General features: G+C 36.0%; 1 protein-coding gene across 13 annotated transcripts in view; it reads left to right on the top strand.

The window, feature by feature from the left end:
- SETD5 (SET domain containing 5) overlaps window positions 1–19,772 on the top strand; it is a 79,263-nt gene that overhangs the window by 46,573 nt on the left and 12,918 nt on the right. For all 13 annotated transcript variants that reach the window (XM_061396326.1, XM_061396324.1, XM_061396319.1 and 10 more), the window contains 11 exons: window positions 590–832; window positions 1,401–1,549; window positions 1,916–2,033; window positions 2,762–2,871; window positions 3,821–4,070; window positions 4,459–4,542; window positions 5,185–5,442; window positions 6,116–6,436; window positions 6,818–7,060; window positions 12,303–12,432; window positions 19,419–19,663. In XM_061396326.1, coding sequence (XP_061252310.1) covers window positions 590–832; window positions 1,401–1,549; window positions 1,916–2,033; window positions 2,762–2,871; window positions 3,821–4,070; window positions 4,459–4,542; window positions 5,185–5,442; window positions 6,116–6,436; window positions 6,818–7,060; window positions 12,303–12,432; window positions 19,419–19,663 — 2,151 coding nt within the window. The remainder of the gene's footprint in view (window positions 1–589; window positions 833–1,400; window positions 1,550–1,915; window positions 2,034–2,761; window positions 2,872–3,820; window positions 4,071–4,458; window positions 4,543–5,184; window positions 5,443–6,115; window positions 6,437–6,817; window positions 7,061–12,302; window positions 12,433–19,418; window positions 19,664–19,772) is intronic.

Raw genomic sequence — 19,772 nt, 5'->3', positions numbered from 1 at the left:
TAGCATGCTAGAAAGATATACTGAATGATAGCTTTTTCTGTGGGAAGCAAGATTATGAGTTACTTACTTACTTGGGTCACATGTAGCTTTTAAGTGAAGATATATTAATTGTATAATAAGACATGCAAAAACATACTCCTGGATAGTAGTAAAACTACCAATTTGAAATGTCACACTGATGTTTGATAAATATTGAAAACTTAAGCAATGTGAGTATTTTGAAGTATCACTATTGTTCATTTTTATGAAGATTTTCTTACAAACTTGATGTCATTCTTCTGATAAATTTGGTTTTTATGATGTAAAGATGGTCATAAAATCGTAGTGATGGGATGGAATTGCAATCCAGATTGATTTCTTACTTTATAAATGAACTTTATAAACTGAACCTCCCAGCTTACTGGTAATAAAACCATGATAGAAGCCAGATCCTGACTTCCCAGGCCATTGCTCTTATGCCACACAACTGCCAAGTGAAAACTAATTTTCTCTGAATGTTTAGCCTGGCAGTCCCCCAGCCCACCCCTTCTCATCCCATCCTGTCCTTTTCATGGACTCTCCTAATCTACTTGACCTTTGTTCTCTACAGAATTCTCCTTCTGAGGCACAAAATTTAGATGAGAATACAACTGAGGGATGGGAAAATCGGATAAGATTGTGGACTGATCAGTATGAAGAAGCCTTCACTAATCAGTACAGTGCAGATGTACAGAACGCCCTTGAACAACATCTACACTCTAACAAGGAATTTGTGGGCAAACCTGCTGTTTTAGACACTATTAATAAGACTGAATTGGCCTGTAATAATACAGTTATTGGGTCCCAAATGCAGGTAAGGATCAAAGGGTTAAAGACTCCTAATTAGTTGAGATTTTAAGAACTCAGGAAAAGGACATATTTTGAAATTAGCCTATCTTTCAGATGTATAAGGCCTTAGGGTAACAAAGTAGCCATCTATTGAGAAGCATCTTTAACCAAAAGCAAGTTTTGGTCACTTGAAAACTGTTCAGATACATACTTTAAGATATATATCTTTATTAATTAAAAACAGATAAATTAGGATCTAGGAAATTTATACTGCCTTAGTAGAAATTATTAAGATTAATGGAAACCTAAGTTCTTACATTACACATAGAGCCACTAAAGTTTTAGTCATATTTTTCTTAGATTTTTTTTTTCTTTTCTTTGGGGGTAAGGGAGTGGCACGTTCACTATACAGAACCTATTTCCTAGAAATACTAAGATTTTATCAAATTTTAAAATGTCTCATCATTGAGCTAAATAACATAGACAAGTAAAACCTAAAAGTATTAGTGCCTTTCCTGCAGTTAAGAGATAATTTAAGTGTCTGCTTAGCTCCTGTTGATATCATCTAATGTTAATATTCTGATTTTATTCAGCTACAATTGGGAAGAGTCACTCGTGTTCAGAAGCACCGGAAGATCCTGAGGGCTGCAAGAGATTTGGCTTTGGACACTCTTATAATAGAGTATCGAGGCAAAGTCATGTTACGGCAGCAATTTGAGGTCAATGGGCATTTCTTCAAAAAGTAAGACATCATTCATTAAGTATTAAGGGCTAAAGTGGGTCTAACTGAGCAGTATAGCTGTAAAAGCTATCCTTGTGGGTAGGATGCTCTTGCAGGAAAACTCACGCCTCTCTGCTATTTGTAGAGAAGTGCAAATAAATCTGCAAGTTGTTTAATCTGTGAAGTGGTGATGACTCCTTTCTAAACAAAGCATTCCTTGCTTTGTGCTTATTCTTTAATCAAAAGCAGACAAGCATGTGATGTTTTCTAAGTTTAGGCATTGCAGAGGGCTATCCCTCTTCTGTCATCATATGCTTCATATTTGAAATCATGGGGTAGCCTTTTTATTTCCATTGAGAATTACAGGAATTTTAATTATATTCCTAGACCATACCCCTTTGTGCTCTTCTACTCAAAATTCAATGGTGTAGAGATGTGTGTGGACGCACGTACTTTCGGTAATGATGCTCGATTCATCAGAAGATCATGTACACCAAATGCAGAGGTAAGATTTCTGTAGCAACTTCTCTTTAAATGGAACCACCAAAAGGACAAGTCAACTAAAGAAACAGTCTGAAAACTTCATCCAGATTAAGGTCTGTAGATGGTGGTTATAATCTTTCATTGTAAGAGATGAAAATCAAAAATAATGGTTTATTTATTCTGACAGGATGAGGTCAAGGAGTGGATTTTTTTTAGAGAAGGCAAAAATGCAAAAAAACAAGTTGGGATTTGCTAAAGAGAAAGAGCTAGGCTGGACAGGATGTCAGTGAGGTTATATTAAAAAATTGCCATACAAAAGATGTATCATTGGGCCAAAACTAAGGTGTGTGGTTTCATTTTTTAGATTTTAGGTGATCAGGTTGAAGGAGTGATTCTAGACATTTCTAAAGTTGATTATTTGGTGCATAATGAACGCGCCCACATCAACTGCAGCGAGAAAATCCACAGAGCTTTTTTTATAGACTAAGAATTTTAATTTTTTGGTACAGCTGAAAACAGCTTTAAGATGTAGATCAGTGTTCTTACTCTGATTGCTAACATCTGAAAATTTCTTTATTTCAAGAAATATCATAAATTTTCAAGCAATTACTATATGATAGTATCAAATGGAATAACAGACTACCATAACTAAGTGAGGAAATATTATTTGAGTAAAAGGTTTTTTTTTTCCTCTTACGGAAAGTTTCTATTATTTTTGATAAATCATAATCATTAGCCTTGTTCACACAGGTGCGACACATGATTGCAGATGGGATGATTCATCTCTGTATCTATGCTGTTTCTGCTATCACCAAGGATGCTGAGGTCACCATAGCATTTGATTATGAGTACAGTAACTGGTAAGATCTCAGCCTTTCCTAACATGAGTGGCCTTGTCTTACACTTTAAGCTGTTCTTTCTGTTTAGTCTGCTTTTCTGCCTTGCCATTTCCTTTTTTTTTTTTTTTTTTAACCTTTTGTTTTCATAAGTAATGGATTTTCTGCCTAGAAATCATGGAGGGAAAGACAGAATGAGGGTGTTGTGTTTTAAGAGAGACAGGTACATAGTGTGATAACTGCTTACCAGTCTTCTAACCAAGGGTGTTTTGGCCTTTGCCTCTATGTAGCAAGAATAACAGAAAGAGTATGTATGTAACACTCCTAGAAATTACAGTAGTTATCTGTTGTTACACACACAGCTATTGTACCAACTATCATACAAAATAAGAATCTAAAGATTCACCTCATCCACTCACATCATCCACTCAGATCCTCCACTAGAATCCAGCTGTATATGACAATGCAGAAAAACAGATAGTAAGTCACAGATGATTATGTGATGGGTTTTGTAAAATGACTGCTTCTTTTGCCTTGATCCTTTTAGGCAATAGGGTCTATGTAGTAAACCGATGTCCGGCACAGGTATATGTGTGGTACATGAAGAAAAGGTATTAATAATAAGTAGGGAATCAGTAGGCAAGAGTGAGGACATGGTGAAGGCAGACACAAGGTAAGTATGACTACTTCAGACTCTGTCGCGGATTCACTGCCTTTAAATAGCACAAAGACAGTTGGGAGAACTGAATTTAGTGAGGACTTGCTTTCCTGTCCACTGAGTGAGTTTGGGTTATATAGAGAAATGGCAGAATATTGAAAATATTTATAGGACTCTCTCAATGACTCTGTTCAACTTGTTCAAAGATAATACCAAAGGAAATTGCTATACTAAGATTTCAAGATAATGAATAGATAATATAACTGATTTTCAAGGGTACTGAGACACGCACTTTTGGTTGTTTCTTTGGAGCAGTAATTATAAAGTGGACTGTGCATGTCACAAGGGGAACCGGAATTGCCCTATACAAAAAAGGAATCCCAATGCTGCAGAACCACCACTCCCACCTCCTCCAAGCCTACCTACCATTGGAGCAGAGACGAGACGTAGAAAAGCACGACGGAAAGAGCTAGAGATGGAGCAGCAGAATGAGGCCCCTGAAGAGGATAACAGCCAGCAACCAGAGCAAGCTCCTGAGAAAGTAACTGTATCCAGTGACCATGAGGTAATCTTCCCTGGTCAGAAGATGTTGCTATGGTGTTGATCCTCTTCATATGAAGAGGATCCCAGCTTGCCACATGTTGTTTTATGTAGGGAGTCTATGTTAACACTTAATACCCTTCATATCAAGGTGGGTATGCATTCATTCATTCATTCTGTTTTTGTATTTTTTTTTTTAAAAAAAACAATGTCAGGAGCATCCTTTTGGGTACTTACCAGGTTTCAGTGCAGTGAATTGTATTTATCATCTATTTTTACCATGTGACCCCCATATAAGTAACACTAAAGCACTGGAAATTGTTTCTACAGAGTTTTAAGCTCCCAGGGAAAAACCAGGGGTTGAGTTTTTTCCTAGTTTAAGAATACAGCTGAATATCGCCTCTGTCTTAAAGGAAATAGACAATCCAGAAGAAAAAGCAGAAGAGGAGAAAGAAGAGGTTGCAGATGACCAGGAGAGCCCAGCTCATAACAGGAGGGTGGGTACCTTCTAACATCTTTTTGTTCCTGCTGATTCCTGCTACCTATGGCATGTGAGCCCCTTCAGAATTTATATCATTTTATTTCTTCAGTAAGTTACTATACCATCACCTTTAGGTCACAGTTTGGGTTTTTTCTCTAAAGTAGATTTTATAAAAATGTTTATAAAAATGTTTATTTTTTACACAGACACACATATAGTTCTCTAGTGGCTATTATCTGTTGATGGTTTTAAGAGGTTTCTTACTGACAGTCTGGTTTAAAAAAAACTGTCTTGTTGAAACAAAGTATCTTTGTTTGAGCTAACTTAGTTATTTCCTACATTTGTGTGACTTGACATTTAAAAAACCAACAAAACCTGCAGTCATAATGGATTCAAAAGTTCTTCTTTATGGCTGCAATCAGTCATGTTTATTTATGTCCTTGAGAAGCTGTTGAAGAAAATCTACTTGATTTTTTTTTAACTATGAAAATGCAGAGAAAAATTAGTTTTGATGGCTATTTTTCTTTTGTATTAAAAAGTTTCAAAATGGCTGACCTATTTTGAAATAAATGTCTATCAGTTTGCATTAATAATACTTCTGAAAAGCTGTTGTCTTCTGGTAGAGGCTTCCTTCTATGTTAATGTCTTTTCTTTCTAGACCCGGGAAGATAGGAAGGTTGAAGCCATCATGCATGCTTTTGAAAACTTAGAGAAAAGAAAGAAGCGGCGAGATCAGCCCTTGGAACAAAGCAGTTCTGATGTAGAGATTGCTGCCACCACCTCAGAGACTCCTTTGGGAGAGGAGACAAAAACTGAAGCCCCTGAACCTGAAGTTAGCAACCCTGCTTCAAATATTGCCATCACAAGCAACCCACAGAGTGTTGGAGTGAACACCCGGAGGTCTTCCCAAGCAGGAGTAAGATGAAAAGACTCCAGGCCCTAGATAACTCTTACTAATATCAATTATCTATCTTTTGGAATGGCTAGAATCAGCGTTTTCAGCTTTGCCTTATTTTGCAGTAAATAAGCTGATTTGCTTATCACTTAGCTGATTTGTGGAATTCAGGGAAACAAAATTTGAATAACTAGATACTCTTAGACTAGAATGGAACTATCTACAGTTTCTGCCAGATAAATTGTTGGTGGTGAATTCATAAAGATCTTGTGGTTTCTCTTTGGCCATCTTTGTAGCATAGTTATGTACCTGACCTTTCATAGGATCTCAGAGTAACTCTTCTTTTTCCTATCCTTACCACAAATTCTAAGCCTTAAGCTAAAACCTCAGTATCTGAGGGAAAAACGGGAGGATTTACCTTCCCTGCTAAGAACCTAAAATTTGGTGGCTACTTTCAGCTGACTTTTGACCAATTTTATAAATATTTTTTGGAAAAAGAAGTAACAGACATCTTCCTGTAGCCTTTCTGGCTGGTTTAAATGTATAAATTTTGTAAGGATTACATTTGAAATTAATGTTTGTTAATGCTCACTTTTTTCACCAGTGAACATTCAGAGTGCTTAAAGTGAATAGGAAGCTGGATAAAATATTTGCTGACATTTCTAGTAAGCAGTTAACTTTGCTGTTATTATAGGATATTGCTGCAGAAAAACCAGTCCCCAAACCACCTCCAGCAAAGCCTTCTCGGCCCCGACCGAAGAGTCGAATTTCTCGGTACCGGACCAGTTCAGCCCAAAGACTAAAGCGTCAAAAGCAGGCCATTGCACAGCAGGCAGAGTTGTCACAAGCTGCCTTGGAAGAAGGGGGAAATAACAGCTCAGTAACTCCTACTGAAGCTGGAAATGTAGACAGTTCGGGAGAAAACAGGCAATTAACAGGGTCTGACCCAACCGTGGTATCAGTTACTGGATCCCATGTCAACCGTGCTGCATCTAAATACCCCAAAACCAAAAAGGTAAGTTACAAATCCATCTTCCTAAGTGTAGTCTGGCAAAAGCTGTTCCTTCGTAAAGTAAAAGGGTCTATAAGCCTCAGGGGAGAAAAAGCAGTCTACGAATTATTAGATTTGAGATAAAATGCTTAGACACTGAGTCCATGCTGCTACCTTACTTGTGTTCCCATAATTTTTAAACAGAGCTTAAATTACTGATAGCTGAAATCATTCCTCCCATAATGATCATGGAGAGGGTGAGCCCTTGTGCTCTGATGATGCGAATCATACTCTGCAGCTGTTTTATCTACCTCTGTGCTAGTTTCTAGATGAGTATTGTCTTTGTGCTGCCTCTGGCCTTTACATCTGCAACATCATCAACTGATAGTCTCTTTTTTAACTTAGTATCTAGTTACAGAATGGTTGAATGACAAAGCTGAGAAGCAAGAATGTCCTGTTGAGTGCCCTTTACGTATCACCACGGACCCAACTGTACTGGCAACGACCCTGAACATGTTACCTGGTCTTATCCATTCCCCGTTAATTTGCACCACCCCCAAACACTACATTCGCTTTGGCTCACCCTTTATCCCTGAGAGGCGTCGAAGGCCACTTCTGCCTGATGGCACGTTCAGCTCCTGTAAAAAGGTATGTTTACGTGATTTCTTTTCCTTTTAACCTAGGATGCCTGTAATGGTGACATACCAAACACATTCTCTAGATAAGCACACTCTCCCCATATAATGAGTTAGTTGTTAAGCCACAAATATTGACACATCAAGAGTCAGTGAGACTAAAGTGGGATGTATACTACATTTTGGTGCTCAGTTTGTCGTAGCAAATTTGTCTTTGTGTTCACTGTTATCTTAGCAGTTGGTGACTGGGTAGAAAGGGGTGTTTTGTGTGTGCTCTTGTGATGCTGGTTAACATGTCCATTTGTGATTATTCTGTAAGATTGGGCCCCAGGTACTCTAGAGCACTGTTGCACAAGTTAAAGAATGATCAAATTTTGTTTTGGATTAACTCAGTCACTATTATCATTTGATTGAGAGTAGAGGAAAAGTCCTGTCACAACTGACAGAATTCCTGTTCCTTGATCAAATGAGTGTTTATTCCCTAGTGATTATGGAACCTACTATAAAGTTTTCTGTCTCTCTCTCGCTGGTTTCTCTTCTGTAGTTATGTATTGCTTTTGGATCTAGTGGCAGTCATATTTGATGGTTGTTTATTTTTGGAATGCTTTCTTAATTCCCAGAAGCCCTGCCTATTTTCCAAAGGTGTCTCAAGGACAGGTCACACCCTCAGATCTATAATGTCATTTTCATGTTTCTAGAAGTATAGGACACCCTTTCATTTGGTACCTTTGAGGTAGAGTCTGTTCCCTGGAACACCCTTTTCTCTTATCCTCAGATCTGGATTCAGGCTGCCTTCCTCAGTGTCTGCCATTGCCCTCCTCCACTGGCATCACGTACATGAGGATGCTGCATATAGATTATTTGATGTGATGAAGTCTCCAACTCCAGGCAGGTCTTCCCTGACTCCTCAAACTTAAAGCTTTTCTCTTTTCCCAAAGAGCAGATACTATTTCTTGGGGGAGGGGCATAAAAGATGAACCCAAGTGTTGGGGGATATGGAGGGGAGGAGGGCAGCAGGGATCTGCACACAAAGCAAAGGCGCTACCACTGAATGAGCAACATACACTGAAGAAAGTCTTTTTCCTAATCTTAATCTAAGTGTTTGAGTCACTTACTGATTTATTTAGGGGAAATTCCCAAGTAGAACAGCTCCTAAAGAGAAATTTGATCATGAGATCTTTGCCAAAAGGGTTTGTGGGTAATGGAGTAGCATAACTTTTAGGTGTCAGAAAAGAAAACAGTGACATCTTTAAAAAGAAAATAAGAAATTTACTAAAGGAAATGAAGGTTAGGTCTCTGGGAATCCTTTATTCTATACCAAGTTATTTATCATGGATCTTATAAATTATCTGAGAAGGAAAAAAATTTTGCCATTTAATGACCATTATTGATTAACCTTGGCTTCTCTGGTGACTCGGTGGTAAAGAATCTGCCTGCTTTGCAGGAGACATGAGTCAGGAAGATCCCCTGGAGAAGAAATGGCAACCCACTCCAAATATTCTTGCCTAGGAAATCCCATGAGCAGAGGAGCCTGGCGGGCTGCAGTCCATGGGGTCGCAAAAGAGTCGGACACGACTTAGCGACTAAACAGCAATAACAATGATTAACCTTATTCTGTAATAATTGGCGGATTTCATTAACTCTGGTATGGCATGTAAAACTAATCTTACCATTACTTTTAGCTCAGTCCCTCATTAAGGGTAATAGCCCAGAATCTACGTTTTCAGAGTAGTATCAAACAATTAGAGAAGCTGTCTTTAGTTTAGAGGAACAAGTCAAGAGATGGCTTAATATATATATGAAATAAACTTCTTCCTTTTGTTCTGTCTTTGGATGGACATAGTACTAGATTTCTAGGATGTTAACTGTTGAAGTGTCTTATCAAGTCAGATAATAGATTTTCTTTCTTTAATCCTTTAAGAAGGATTAATAATTATTAATACGGAATAATAAAGAAGTCTAAATTGTAAATAGTATGGACTACCTTCTTGAAATGCTGCCTTTATCATTCTGATGCTAGGTTGTAATCTTTCTATTCCCATCTTACTTTTTTCCAAGTAGCAGAGTTCTGTGAAAATCAAAAACGTGTAGAAATATGACTTCAAATATGATAGAAAATATATTTCTTAGAATCCTTTTTACCTGGTTATGGTTTCAGACTTTCATCTGTATCTCATCTTTGTGTCTCTCCACTGGCAACAGTTAGAAATCCCATTTAATTCATATTCATATTACAGTCTCTGCATGTATCTGACCATCCTTAGTCTTGTTTTATACAGGCTCTGCTCAGACTTTTATCTATTTGTGTCATATTAGTCTTTAAGAAGAGTTCAGGCTATGCATGTTGACACGTAGCCAAGTATCTTACTTAAGTTGAGTCTTTGAAAATTGTTTAAATCACAAGTTTAATATTTGCTGTTAATGTATCAAGATTATATTGCAAAACAAGAATATAACTTTTTATGGGACAAAATTAATGAAATTGGGTCCTATGTAGAAATTGAACTCAGGTTTATCCTAGATGGAGATTTTTTTAGACTGGTTAGAAAATACTCACATGGTATAGAACCTAAGAAGATTTCCATAATAAAATTGTAATAAATTTCTAAAAATCACTCAGAAAAGAATATAGTTAAACAGATAGATGAGAACAACCGTCCTCCATGGGGTTAGTTAAAACAGCATGTATTCCTAGTAGGCTTTCTCTATCATATCTGATTAAAGGAGGTACAAAGCCTTCATAAGTTTAAGAGTGTAAAGTTGCATGTGTATATTTGCATCGAAATTTTTAGAGTATTTGGCAGAATGTTTTATGATGTGTCTGTAGTTTCTAAGTTATATCAATTCACAGCTCTTAACTAGCATGTTATAGTGTGTCTTGTTGAATTTTACCTGTTATTTTGAAATGGAAGCATTTATGAGTGGCTAACAAGCCTTTCAGTAGTATCTCTCCTTGTTCTCTCTAAGTCTCTGAACTCACCTTCTAGGCATAATATGTGTGGGGCATTCGGTCTCCCATTTAGACTGAAAATGAAACACTGTGCTTTGCGTTGATATTTTATTGTGTGCACTGGAGTGATATTAATCCGTATACTCTGTACATAGCCTGAAATTCATTTGAGCTAGTTCTCACTGAACAGTGTGTGCCCAGTACTGTGCTACAAGCTTTCTTCACATGCCCTGTCTCACTTAGTATTCATGATAACCCTGTGAGCTTGGGATCATTGGGTTCAATTTACAGATCAGAAGCTTCGGCTCAGAAGTGAAAGTAACTTGCCCAAAGTTAAGCATCTAGGAAGACGTGCAGCCAAGTTTCAATCCAGGTCTTTGGACTCTAAAACCCAAATTAATTCTTTCCCTTTCCCCATCATAATGATACTCTTTAAAACATTTCTATTGCCCATCTCTGAGCTTCCTAAAAATCTTTTCAATACAGAGTTCCAGAGAAGGAAGAAATGTTCTTTTGACCTTAATGACTGTAGCTAGAACTTGGGGAGAAGGGTCTAAAGTTAATTTATTATCCATACGAGTGATTCGAACTTGTTAGATACAAATAACTGTTGGTGTTCCTTCATTATGGGCCCTAAAATACTGTGTAGACATACAGTAGGGCCAGGAGGAAAGAGTTGATCAAGTTGCTGTGTTCGACCATAAGCTAACCAGAGCAGCATCTTATTCCTTAGAATGCCCCTGTCCTGGTTTCTATTTCCCATTTTGTAGTCATCAGATGCAGAGAATTCTTTTATGGGTGCACCTATTTGACACTGGAAATACATGAAATTAACTTACCTTGGAGAAAAGCACAGTGACCCCACATGAGTCCTGTCATCTGCTCTGATAAGAAAAACTTGTAGTAAGGTATCTATATAACAAAAAATTTTCACTCATTTTCGGTCTCCTGAGCCTAATTTTTCCCATCTATACAAGAAATGCTTTGGACAGTGTGACCTCTGAGGTCTCTTCTATGTAGGGAGTTATAGTTCTGACAGATCGTCTTCACATCAGTATTCTGTATGTGGGAGAGTAAGTTCATTCTTGGTCTTATTTTGGCTTCAGAGACTTGATCAAATCCTAATATGATGTGATTCAGTTGATGTTACCTCTCTTTTTTAGATATTCACTCTCTATCTCTTCATGTTTATACTTTTGCTTTTATTTGGCAGACCACAATGCCATTTACATGATGTAAATGTTTTCTTGGCTTCCTCACATTATTTCCTAAGTTCCTATTAGAATTGCTATCTTTGGTAAAGAGAATATTTACTTACCTGTAATATTGGTTCTCTAAAGGTGTAAGTTACAATCACCTTTACTCTTCCTATTTGGGATATGGTCTGACTCAGAAATTGATGTTTATCAAAATTCGATCTGTCTTGTGTCAGGGCAGGAGAGCCACAGAGTGGTGAGCAACCTACAACTGTGTGAGTGTATCTTAAGAGAACATAATTACAGGTAAGAAATTTTCTCTCTTCCATAGGTTGCATAATCTTACTATCCTTATCTCTGTAGGCTTCCTTTCTGAACAAAGTTTGTTTCCATCATTTTAGGCTCCAGTATTCAGTACAAAAAAAATGTGACTGATTAGAGAGCTCTTTTTGACTTTTTTCCCTTCTTGATTTCTGCAGAAGGATTCTGGTAATGATTTGCATTATTCATGCATAATTTAACCAAACTACTTAACAAGGAGGGAAAACTCACAGGATATTGAGAGTAGTCTTTTTGGAAGCATTTTGGCACTTGTAGTAAAGAGCTATTTATTCTCATCCAGAGTTTTCCTGTGAAACTTTTCTATTATTTCTTCAGATATCCCCAGCACAGGACAGACAACTCTTAAGAGATCTATCTTCTTTTTACACACTTACTTTATGTCCTAGCTTTATTCTGTGTGATCGGAGTCTCTTATATAAACGCTAAGATTTCTTCCTTCTCTTTTCTCATTTATTCCATTCTAAGCAGTATGAAGAGTTAAATAGTAATCATTTTTATTGTTTTTTTTTTTTTTTAAGTGGGACTTCATTATGTGTAATCCAGGCTTTCTCAGTTATGCTCCATAGAAGGAATTGATGGGGCAGTATCCTAAAATGCTGAAACACAAGACAAAAAATATTTTTGACTGTGGACCTGAATGAATGTGTTGTATTAATATCTGTCACCAGTTGATATTTAGTGACCCAGTTGATGCATTTAAAATAAATAGGTGAGCCAAATAGTTTTAAATGATTGTTGATAATTCCCTGGTTCTTTTCCCATTATAGCGATGGATAAAGCAAGCCTTGGAAGAAGGGATGACCCAAACATCATCTGTACCCCAAGAGACTAGAACTCAGCACCTATACCAAAGTAATGAGAACAGTAATTCTTCTAGTATCTGCAAAGACAATGCAGGTGCGTATGGCAAACCTTTCTGAATACATAAGCAATGATTACTTTGGGTCTACATTAAAAATTTCACTGAATACTTTAAAAAGTATGATACAAAAAAAAAATAGCATTGTTCTCTAAATAGTTACTTTACATCTGTCTTTACAGAGGAAGAGAGAGATCTCAAGTCAGGGATCAGTATTCCCAGGACGGCAAAGAAGGAACTAGACAGTGTACAGATAACAGCAGAAATGGTTTTTAAAAAGGTTAGATATATTTAAAGTAGTAAGTTTAGGAGCTCTGTATCCGTATTTATAAGAGGGGAAATAAGAAAAGATGTGGGGCACTATTTAGGAAAGAATCAAAATTGTAGGTGATTGAGTGGGGTGGGACTTGTTGAAGGGGCACGGGGTGAGTAAAGTAAATGAGAAATTATTATGAATTGGTTGTTTTCAAAAGAGCTTGCACAATTAGTGTAAATTTTTTAAAAGACATGACCTTGAATCCAATTTAAAGTCCTCATATGAATTTTTAAACTGGAGGGTCATGAAAAGTCATCTGGTCCGTTGGTTTTGCTGTAACTCTTGCAGGGGTCTTGATTGCAATTGAAAGCACAGGTGCATGAACTTGATACCAACTTATTTGGGGATAGTCTATTACCAAGTTTCTCTTGGCCAGTAGTATTTTAATTGAAAAGTTCTGTGTGATTTCTGTTTCTTTATCTCTAAATCAATTTTGTGAATATTATGCAATCAAAACAAAATACCAAAATAAATACAGTGCTAAAAGTCATGCAAGTCTGTATCTAACATAGTAATATTTCAAATTTTCATAGAAATCTCTTGTTCATTGCCTAAGTAAATATAAACTTGAACTAAATAAAGAGATATGTACTAGTAATATCTGATTTATACTAAAACTTAGTGTAAGATTATATTTGGAAAAAATAGGCTGCTAAAAATAGGTTTTTTTCAAGTTATTGATTTAGTTTATTTTTCTATCCCTAGACTGGATTATACCTTATAAGTTATCACATATATAACCTCAATATAATAAAATCCCAGTGTAGAACATCTGGAAGATAAATGATACCATATATTTAAAATACTTTATTCTCTTCACCAGTAATTAGGAAGATTTACTCGAACCAGGTTAATATAACAGATTTTCGTCAATTTTATCAATTTTTTGGCAGCTTTTACAGTACAGTGAGACCATAACAATTGGAATCTTCTGTCTAGAACACATACATATGTATGTGTAGTCTGTGTGTTGTGTATGTTTGTATTTGAGATTGGGAAAGGGAGGCTGTATTAGCAATTCCATGTCTTGACTGGCAAAGATTCATAAGGAAAGTGCCTTCATTATTATGTGCCCTAGTTGGAATGGAATTAAGACTGTTAGTCACCAACCTTTATTAAAGTTCTCTTGTCTCTAGCATCGAGAAAGATTCAAAGGATACACCTTGCCCTTAAGCAACAACATAAACTGGAAAATATTTAATTGAAACCAAGCAGTACTCAAATGAGCATCTTGGTATATTGCTACTAGTGTAAATCCTGAGGAGTTATTTGTTGCTTTGCTTTCTTTGTTTTTGGGGTTTTTTTATTTTGTTTTTCTCATCTCAAAAAGACCAAGGAGATATTAATCAAGAAAGGGAGACAGATTGATACAGTGGATAGACTCCAACAGACCTGAATTTAAAGATCATCTCAACCCTTTACTGGTGCTTACTTCCCTGTAGCTCAGATGGTAAAGAACTGCCTGCAGTGCAGGAGACCAGGGTTCTATCCCTGAGTCGGGAAGATCCTCTGGAAAAGGGAACGGCGATCCACTCCAGTATTCTTGCCTGGAGAATCCCATGGACAGAGAAGCCTAGTGGGCTACAGTCCGTGGGGTCGTAGAGTTGGACGTGACTGAGCAACTAACACACACACACCCTTTACTAACTCAAGCAGGTTGTAAAATATCTCTGAGGCTCATCTGTGAAACGCGTATAGTAATATCTGCCTTGTAGAGCTAATATGAGATTAATGTACATAAAGTACAGTATCATACCCTCAATAGGAATTATTATTGTCATCATTATACACAGATTTCTTGTTGAACATTTATGGAAAATTTACAGAAATTAATCATATACTAGCATACATTAAGTTCTTTAAAGCTAAAGTTGTGTAGAAATAAACAGTATTAACTCTGCAGGCAAGGGCAAGTATAATGTTCATTATTTGTAAATGATGTGGATATATACCTAGGAGTCTAAATAATTGGAAAAAATAAACTGCTGGATATATAAAAATGCATAGCATTTATTTACCAAGAAAATAAATGAAGAAAAATTTGCATTGCTGAGCTCAACAAAATGAAGAAACTGCCTATGAATAATGGTGGAGACATGTAGAACAAAGCAAATCTGAGGAAAATTTTTTAAGTCTTGAGGAAATAGAGGGAACTTCCATATTCCTTAATGGAAAGAGGATATATAATGAGTGGGGGTTTTTTTTTTTCTTGTCTTCATACAGTTTCCATCAAGCTAGTTTGTTTGGGGTATGATTAAATGATCTTGGAAGTTTATCATAAAAAATAAAGATGAAAGTAACTAAGAAAAATTGAAAAAGTAATGACGAAGAAGTACCTAGCAGTATAAAACTAGTTTCTAATGTGACGCTGCAAGTTGGTAATTAGATTAGTACAGATTCAATAATGGATATATACATGGAACAGAACAGCCAGAAACAGGCTTTATGTAAGTGAAAGATTCTGTAAATTATAATTTTTACTTACGTGGGAGATGGGAAAGAATTAGATATTTGCCAGAGTAAATTCTGTGTACATTCACTGTTTGGCTTTGTTTTCTTTTTTTAATTAAAGTTTCTATGTCTTTAGCGCTCTGAACTGATAGAGGACAAAGATAATGGGAGAAAGGATTTGCAAAAATGACAGGGAAGTAATATCTCTACTAGAAATTAGAGAAGATTTATCATGTGCATTTTTAAAAACCTAGTTGTAATTTTTCCAGCTACTTATTGTACAGAAGTAGGTGTGGACTAAAAGTAGAAGTAAACAGTGGACTTTTGCACAGTCTTAGTCATGAAGTGATTAATAATTGCCAATAATACAGAATAAAATGACCTGGGTTTCCATGAATAAAGAAATGGTAGAATTTGTAGTTTACCTTCTATTGCCTATACTTTTGATGAAATACTATACAGTAGCATTAAAATTTTTACTGTTGATTTATTTTATCAAATTAACCTCCTAAAAACAGTACAGTACTACTTTTGAATTAGATTTCAGTCATCTGAATCTTGAATCGGTAAGAATATTTATTATTATGACCAAATAAAAGTTTTCCATGGAATGTAAAGGAGGTTCAATACTTGAAATTTTATTCATAATTTATTAGCCAACCAAATGGAGGAGGAGGGAGTAATAGCGTAGTAAATATGATTTTAATGATAAATAACATACTGAATGATTTTCTTATTTTACATCTATCTGAAAACAGTTGCCAGGTATACTTCATGTTGAAAAATAGATTAAACCTTTTAAATGGGTTATCAGATTATCCCAGTATTACCATTCTTATTTAACAACATTTAGAATTGTTGTCCAAACTGATTATCAAAAAAAAAAAAAACTAAAAAACAATGACGTAAAAGTTTTGGTAAAGAGGATGTATAGGTTATCATTGTATACAAATAATATGCTTACCTACTTAGAAAAGCCAAAAGAATTAACCGAAAAACTGGTAGAGGCCAATAGGGTAGCTAAATACAAAAATATGTAACATACTGAAAGATTTTCTTACATGTTAGCAATCACGTTTAACTAATATATAAGGAGAAATACATCTAATTCACAGTAGTAATGGAATATAGAGACCAGTGGAGAATAAACCTAATTTAGAAATGTGGCAAAAAAAAAAAAAAAAGAAATGTGGCAACTCTGTAATGAAGAAGTATAATATAAGGGATTCTCTGGTGGTCCAGTGGTTAAGACTCCACACTCTCATTGTCGAGGGCCTGGGTTCAACCCCATAAGCTGCCAAAATATTAATGATGATGAAGAGGAATATGAATGAGGGCATAAGTAGACAAAAGATCATGCCACAGTGCTCAGTGAGAATTCTCCACAGATTACTCATGAATTTAATACAGCCCCAGTCAGCCTTGGGAAGGGGAAGTATCAGCATAGTTGACAAATGATTTCTACAGTTCATTGACATGAAAAGTATACTGCTGCTGCTGCTGCTAAGTCGCTTCAGTTGTGTCCGACTCTGTGCGATCCAGAGACAGCAGCCCACCAGGCTCCACCATCCTTGGAATTCTCTAGGCAAGAACACTGGAGTGGATTGCCATTTCCTTCTCCAATGCATGAAAGTGAAAAGTGAAAGTGAAGTCGCTCAGTCATATCTGACTCTTAGCGGACCCCATGGACTGCAGCTCACCAAGCTCCCCTGTCCATGGGATTTTCCAGGCAAGAGTACTGGAGTGGGGTGCCATTGCCGTCTCCGGAAAAGTATGCTAGAATAGGCAAAATAATTTGGAGAGCTTGAATAGAATAACTGGAATTGTCCAAACAATTTTACTAAAAGCGTACAGAATAATGTTCAGAACTAAACTCAGTATCTAGTAGGATAAATGTCATATTTCAAATCAGTATAGAAATATGATTATTCTATAATTACCAAATAATTTGGAAGAATATGCTAGCCATTTGCCCTGTGAAAAGGTTAGAACATTCTGAGTTAAATTTGAAAATTAAATATGGAGATAATGGGGAAATAGGTCATTTTTATAGTCTTGGGGTGGGGTGACAAAGACATGTCTGAGGCAGAAAATAAAGGAAATAGTTGATACATTTGACTAAATAAATACAAATATAAATTTTGTATAGCCAAAAACGACTTAATAAAATTAAAATATAATTGTTAACATTTTTTTCATTGTAATGGAAATATTTTTATTATGAGTGAAGATAGCAGGTTGTTTATTCAATGTGATTTAGACATAGAATCAGTAAAGCCATGTCAAGAAAGAGATTGAGATGAAAATACCCCAAGACATTAGTAGTGCCTTAATTTGTGAATATGATTTCAAGTTAAGTATGAGTTTCAATATGTGGATGTTTGTTTATATATCTTGGGAATTACATAAGTAAAGGTACAAAACAATAAAAGATAAATTTAACCAGGAGATTTGATAGCTGTGTATGGCAAAAAGAAGAAAAATGAAACTTTAAAAGAAAATTTTGTAAATATAGTATTGTTCATAGAAAAAAGTAGGCACATTACCACTGGCCTGTAAACTTCATAAGGACAAGTGCTAGGTCTCTTTCGTTTAATATATTATAATAAATACTCAAAAGATCTATTTTAAATGAGTAACCTGTAAGTTGATTTGGAGATGGGAGAGTTCATCTGAACTCCATAACTTTTCTGCAATGAACTTTATAACTTACATAATTGCTTTTAGTAGTTACAGTGTTGGACCTAGCAGTATAGTGGTCTTTTTAAAAGATTTCGCTGTTGAAGACTCTTGAAATATATAAACTTAAATGTAAGTTACGAATCACACATTTGTTTTGTTTATACCTAGGCACTTTTCAAAAGGAGAAAAGAAAAACATAGTATCTGGAACAGAAGGAAATTACAAATATACTTCTAATCTAGGAAAATTTTTAATTTTTTCGATATCTGAAAGGAAAAATATGTATCTCCAGTATTTTTTGCTTTTATTTCTTCTGTTTCACCCTCTACTGCGCTAGTTTAGTGCTTCATAACTCTTTCTGTGTAACTACTCCATTAACTCCAAATAGTTTCTGAGTGTTCATTCTCATGCTGACCATTGCTACCAGGGGAATTGTTCTGAAGCATAGCCGTGCTGCTGTCCCAAAACTTTTCCTCAACGGCTTGGGAGGAAACCTAATCATTTAACCTAATGATTAAGAATGTAGATGGGAACCAGATTGCCTACTCCCTCTTTAAAATAGGAATGATAATACTAGTACTAGATTTATAGAGTTATTCAGATTAAACCTGCTAATTCACATGAAGCACATAGAATAACGCCTGGTATGTAATAAGCCCTTAAAAGCATAATTTTTTTTCTCCTTATGCATAGCAGTATGACCACCTCCGTTGAGGTTCTTAAATTTATATTAAACATGTTTTATATATGATTTCTTTTTCTTATGCTTTCATAAACCCTTTTAAAATAGAATATATTTTTAAAAGTAAAGTATATGATAACCATTTTCCCCCACATACCTAGTTCAGTGGTTTCCATGTAAGAGGTACTAAACAAATAGAGTAAACGAATAAAAATAGATATTTCCTTTGAGAAAGTGAGATAGGTGCATTGCCCTGAGTAGTCACTAAAATTTAAAGCATGTTAACTTTCTTTCAAAGTGGAACTAAGAAGTCCACCGGAGGAAGTAGGATATTCCAATCAGAAAAAGAGTACCAACCTAGTTTTTGAAAATGAGGTTTACATAGAAATGATTTCACACTTTGAAGCACTCTAAAACTAAGTACTCAGTAAGGCTCAGGTAATCATGTGTAACTCGCTCCTGCTGAAGCAGAAATATTAGGTAAAGAGCTTCTAAAGAATGGAAAAATAGATAAAAGCTTGAAACTGAGTTGGTGAACCAACAATTGAACAGAGAGTAATTTTAACACAGACACAGATTTGAGGGTTTTTTAGAATGTGAAAAATACAAATTTATGTTTTCCACTACAAGAGATTAAATTAGCTCCAGGGATTAGTTATTTAAAGTGTCAGATTCATCTGATGAGTTTTTGGGAGGTTAGGGAGTTTTGAGAATCACTTTTAAGTGTGGCAGTTAAAGAACCTTTGGGCTTTTGGTTTGATTGCAGGAGATAACAGTGGGATGAGGCAAAAGTGGAGTTAGGAGCCATTGTGGGCTAGAGATTAATGGCTTCACTACGAGTATCCCTTTAGGCTGTAATTTCAAAACTCTCATCCAAGCTTTGTACTTCACAGACTTGTTGAGCCCATTAAAGAAATGGAAGTCTCGCTATCTGATGGAGCAGAATGTCACCAAGTTACTGAGGCCTCTTTCTCCAGTCACACCACCCCCTCCCAATCCAGGCTCAAAGAGCCCCCAGCTGACCACACCTGGCCCATCTCACCCAGAAGAGGAGTGTCGAAATGGATACAGCCTCATGTTCTCACCAGTCACATCTCTTACTACTGCTAGTCGCTGCAATACTCCTCTGCAATTTGAGGTGATTTGGGTTTGGTTGTTGGGAGTTCTGAATATGAAAATCATCATTTGCACCTCCTCATTTCAAATATAATACCATTCCAAATGTTTCTTTACCATGTTCTTTGCCC

This window comes from Bos javanicus, chromosome 22, assembly GCF_032452875.1.
Source record: "Bos javanicus breed banteng chromosome 22, ARS-OSU_banteng_1.0, whole genome shotgun sequence".
Lineage (NCBI taxonomy): Eukaryota > Metazoa > Chordata > Mammalia > Artiodactyla > Bovidae > Bos > Bos javanicus.
Note: the sequence above shows the minus strand (reverse complement) of the source record. Positions and strands in the feature narration are given on the sequence as shown.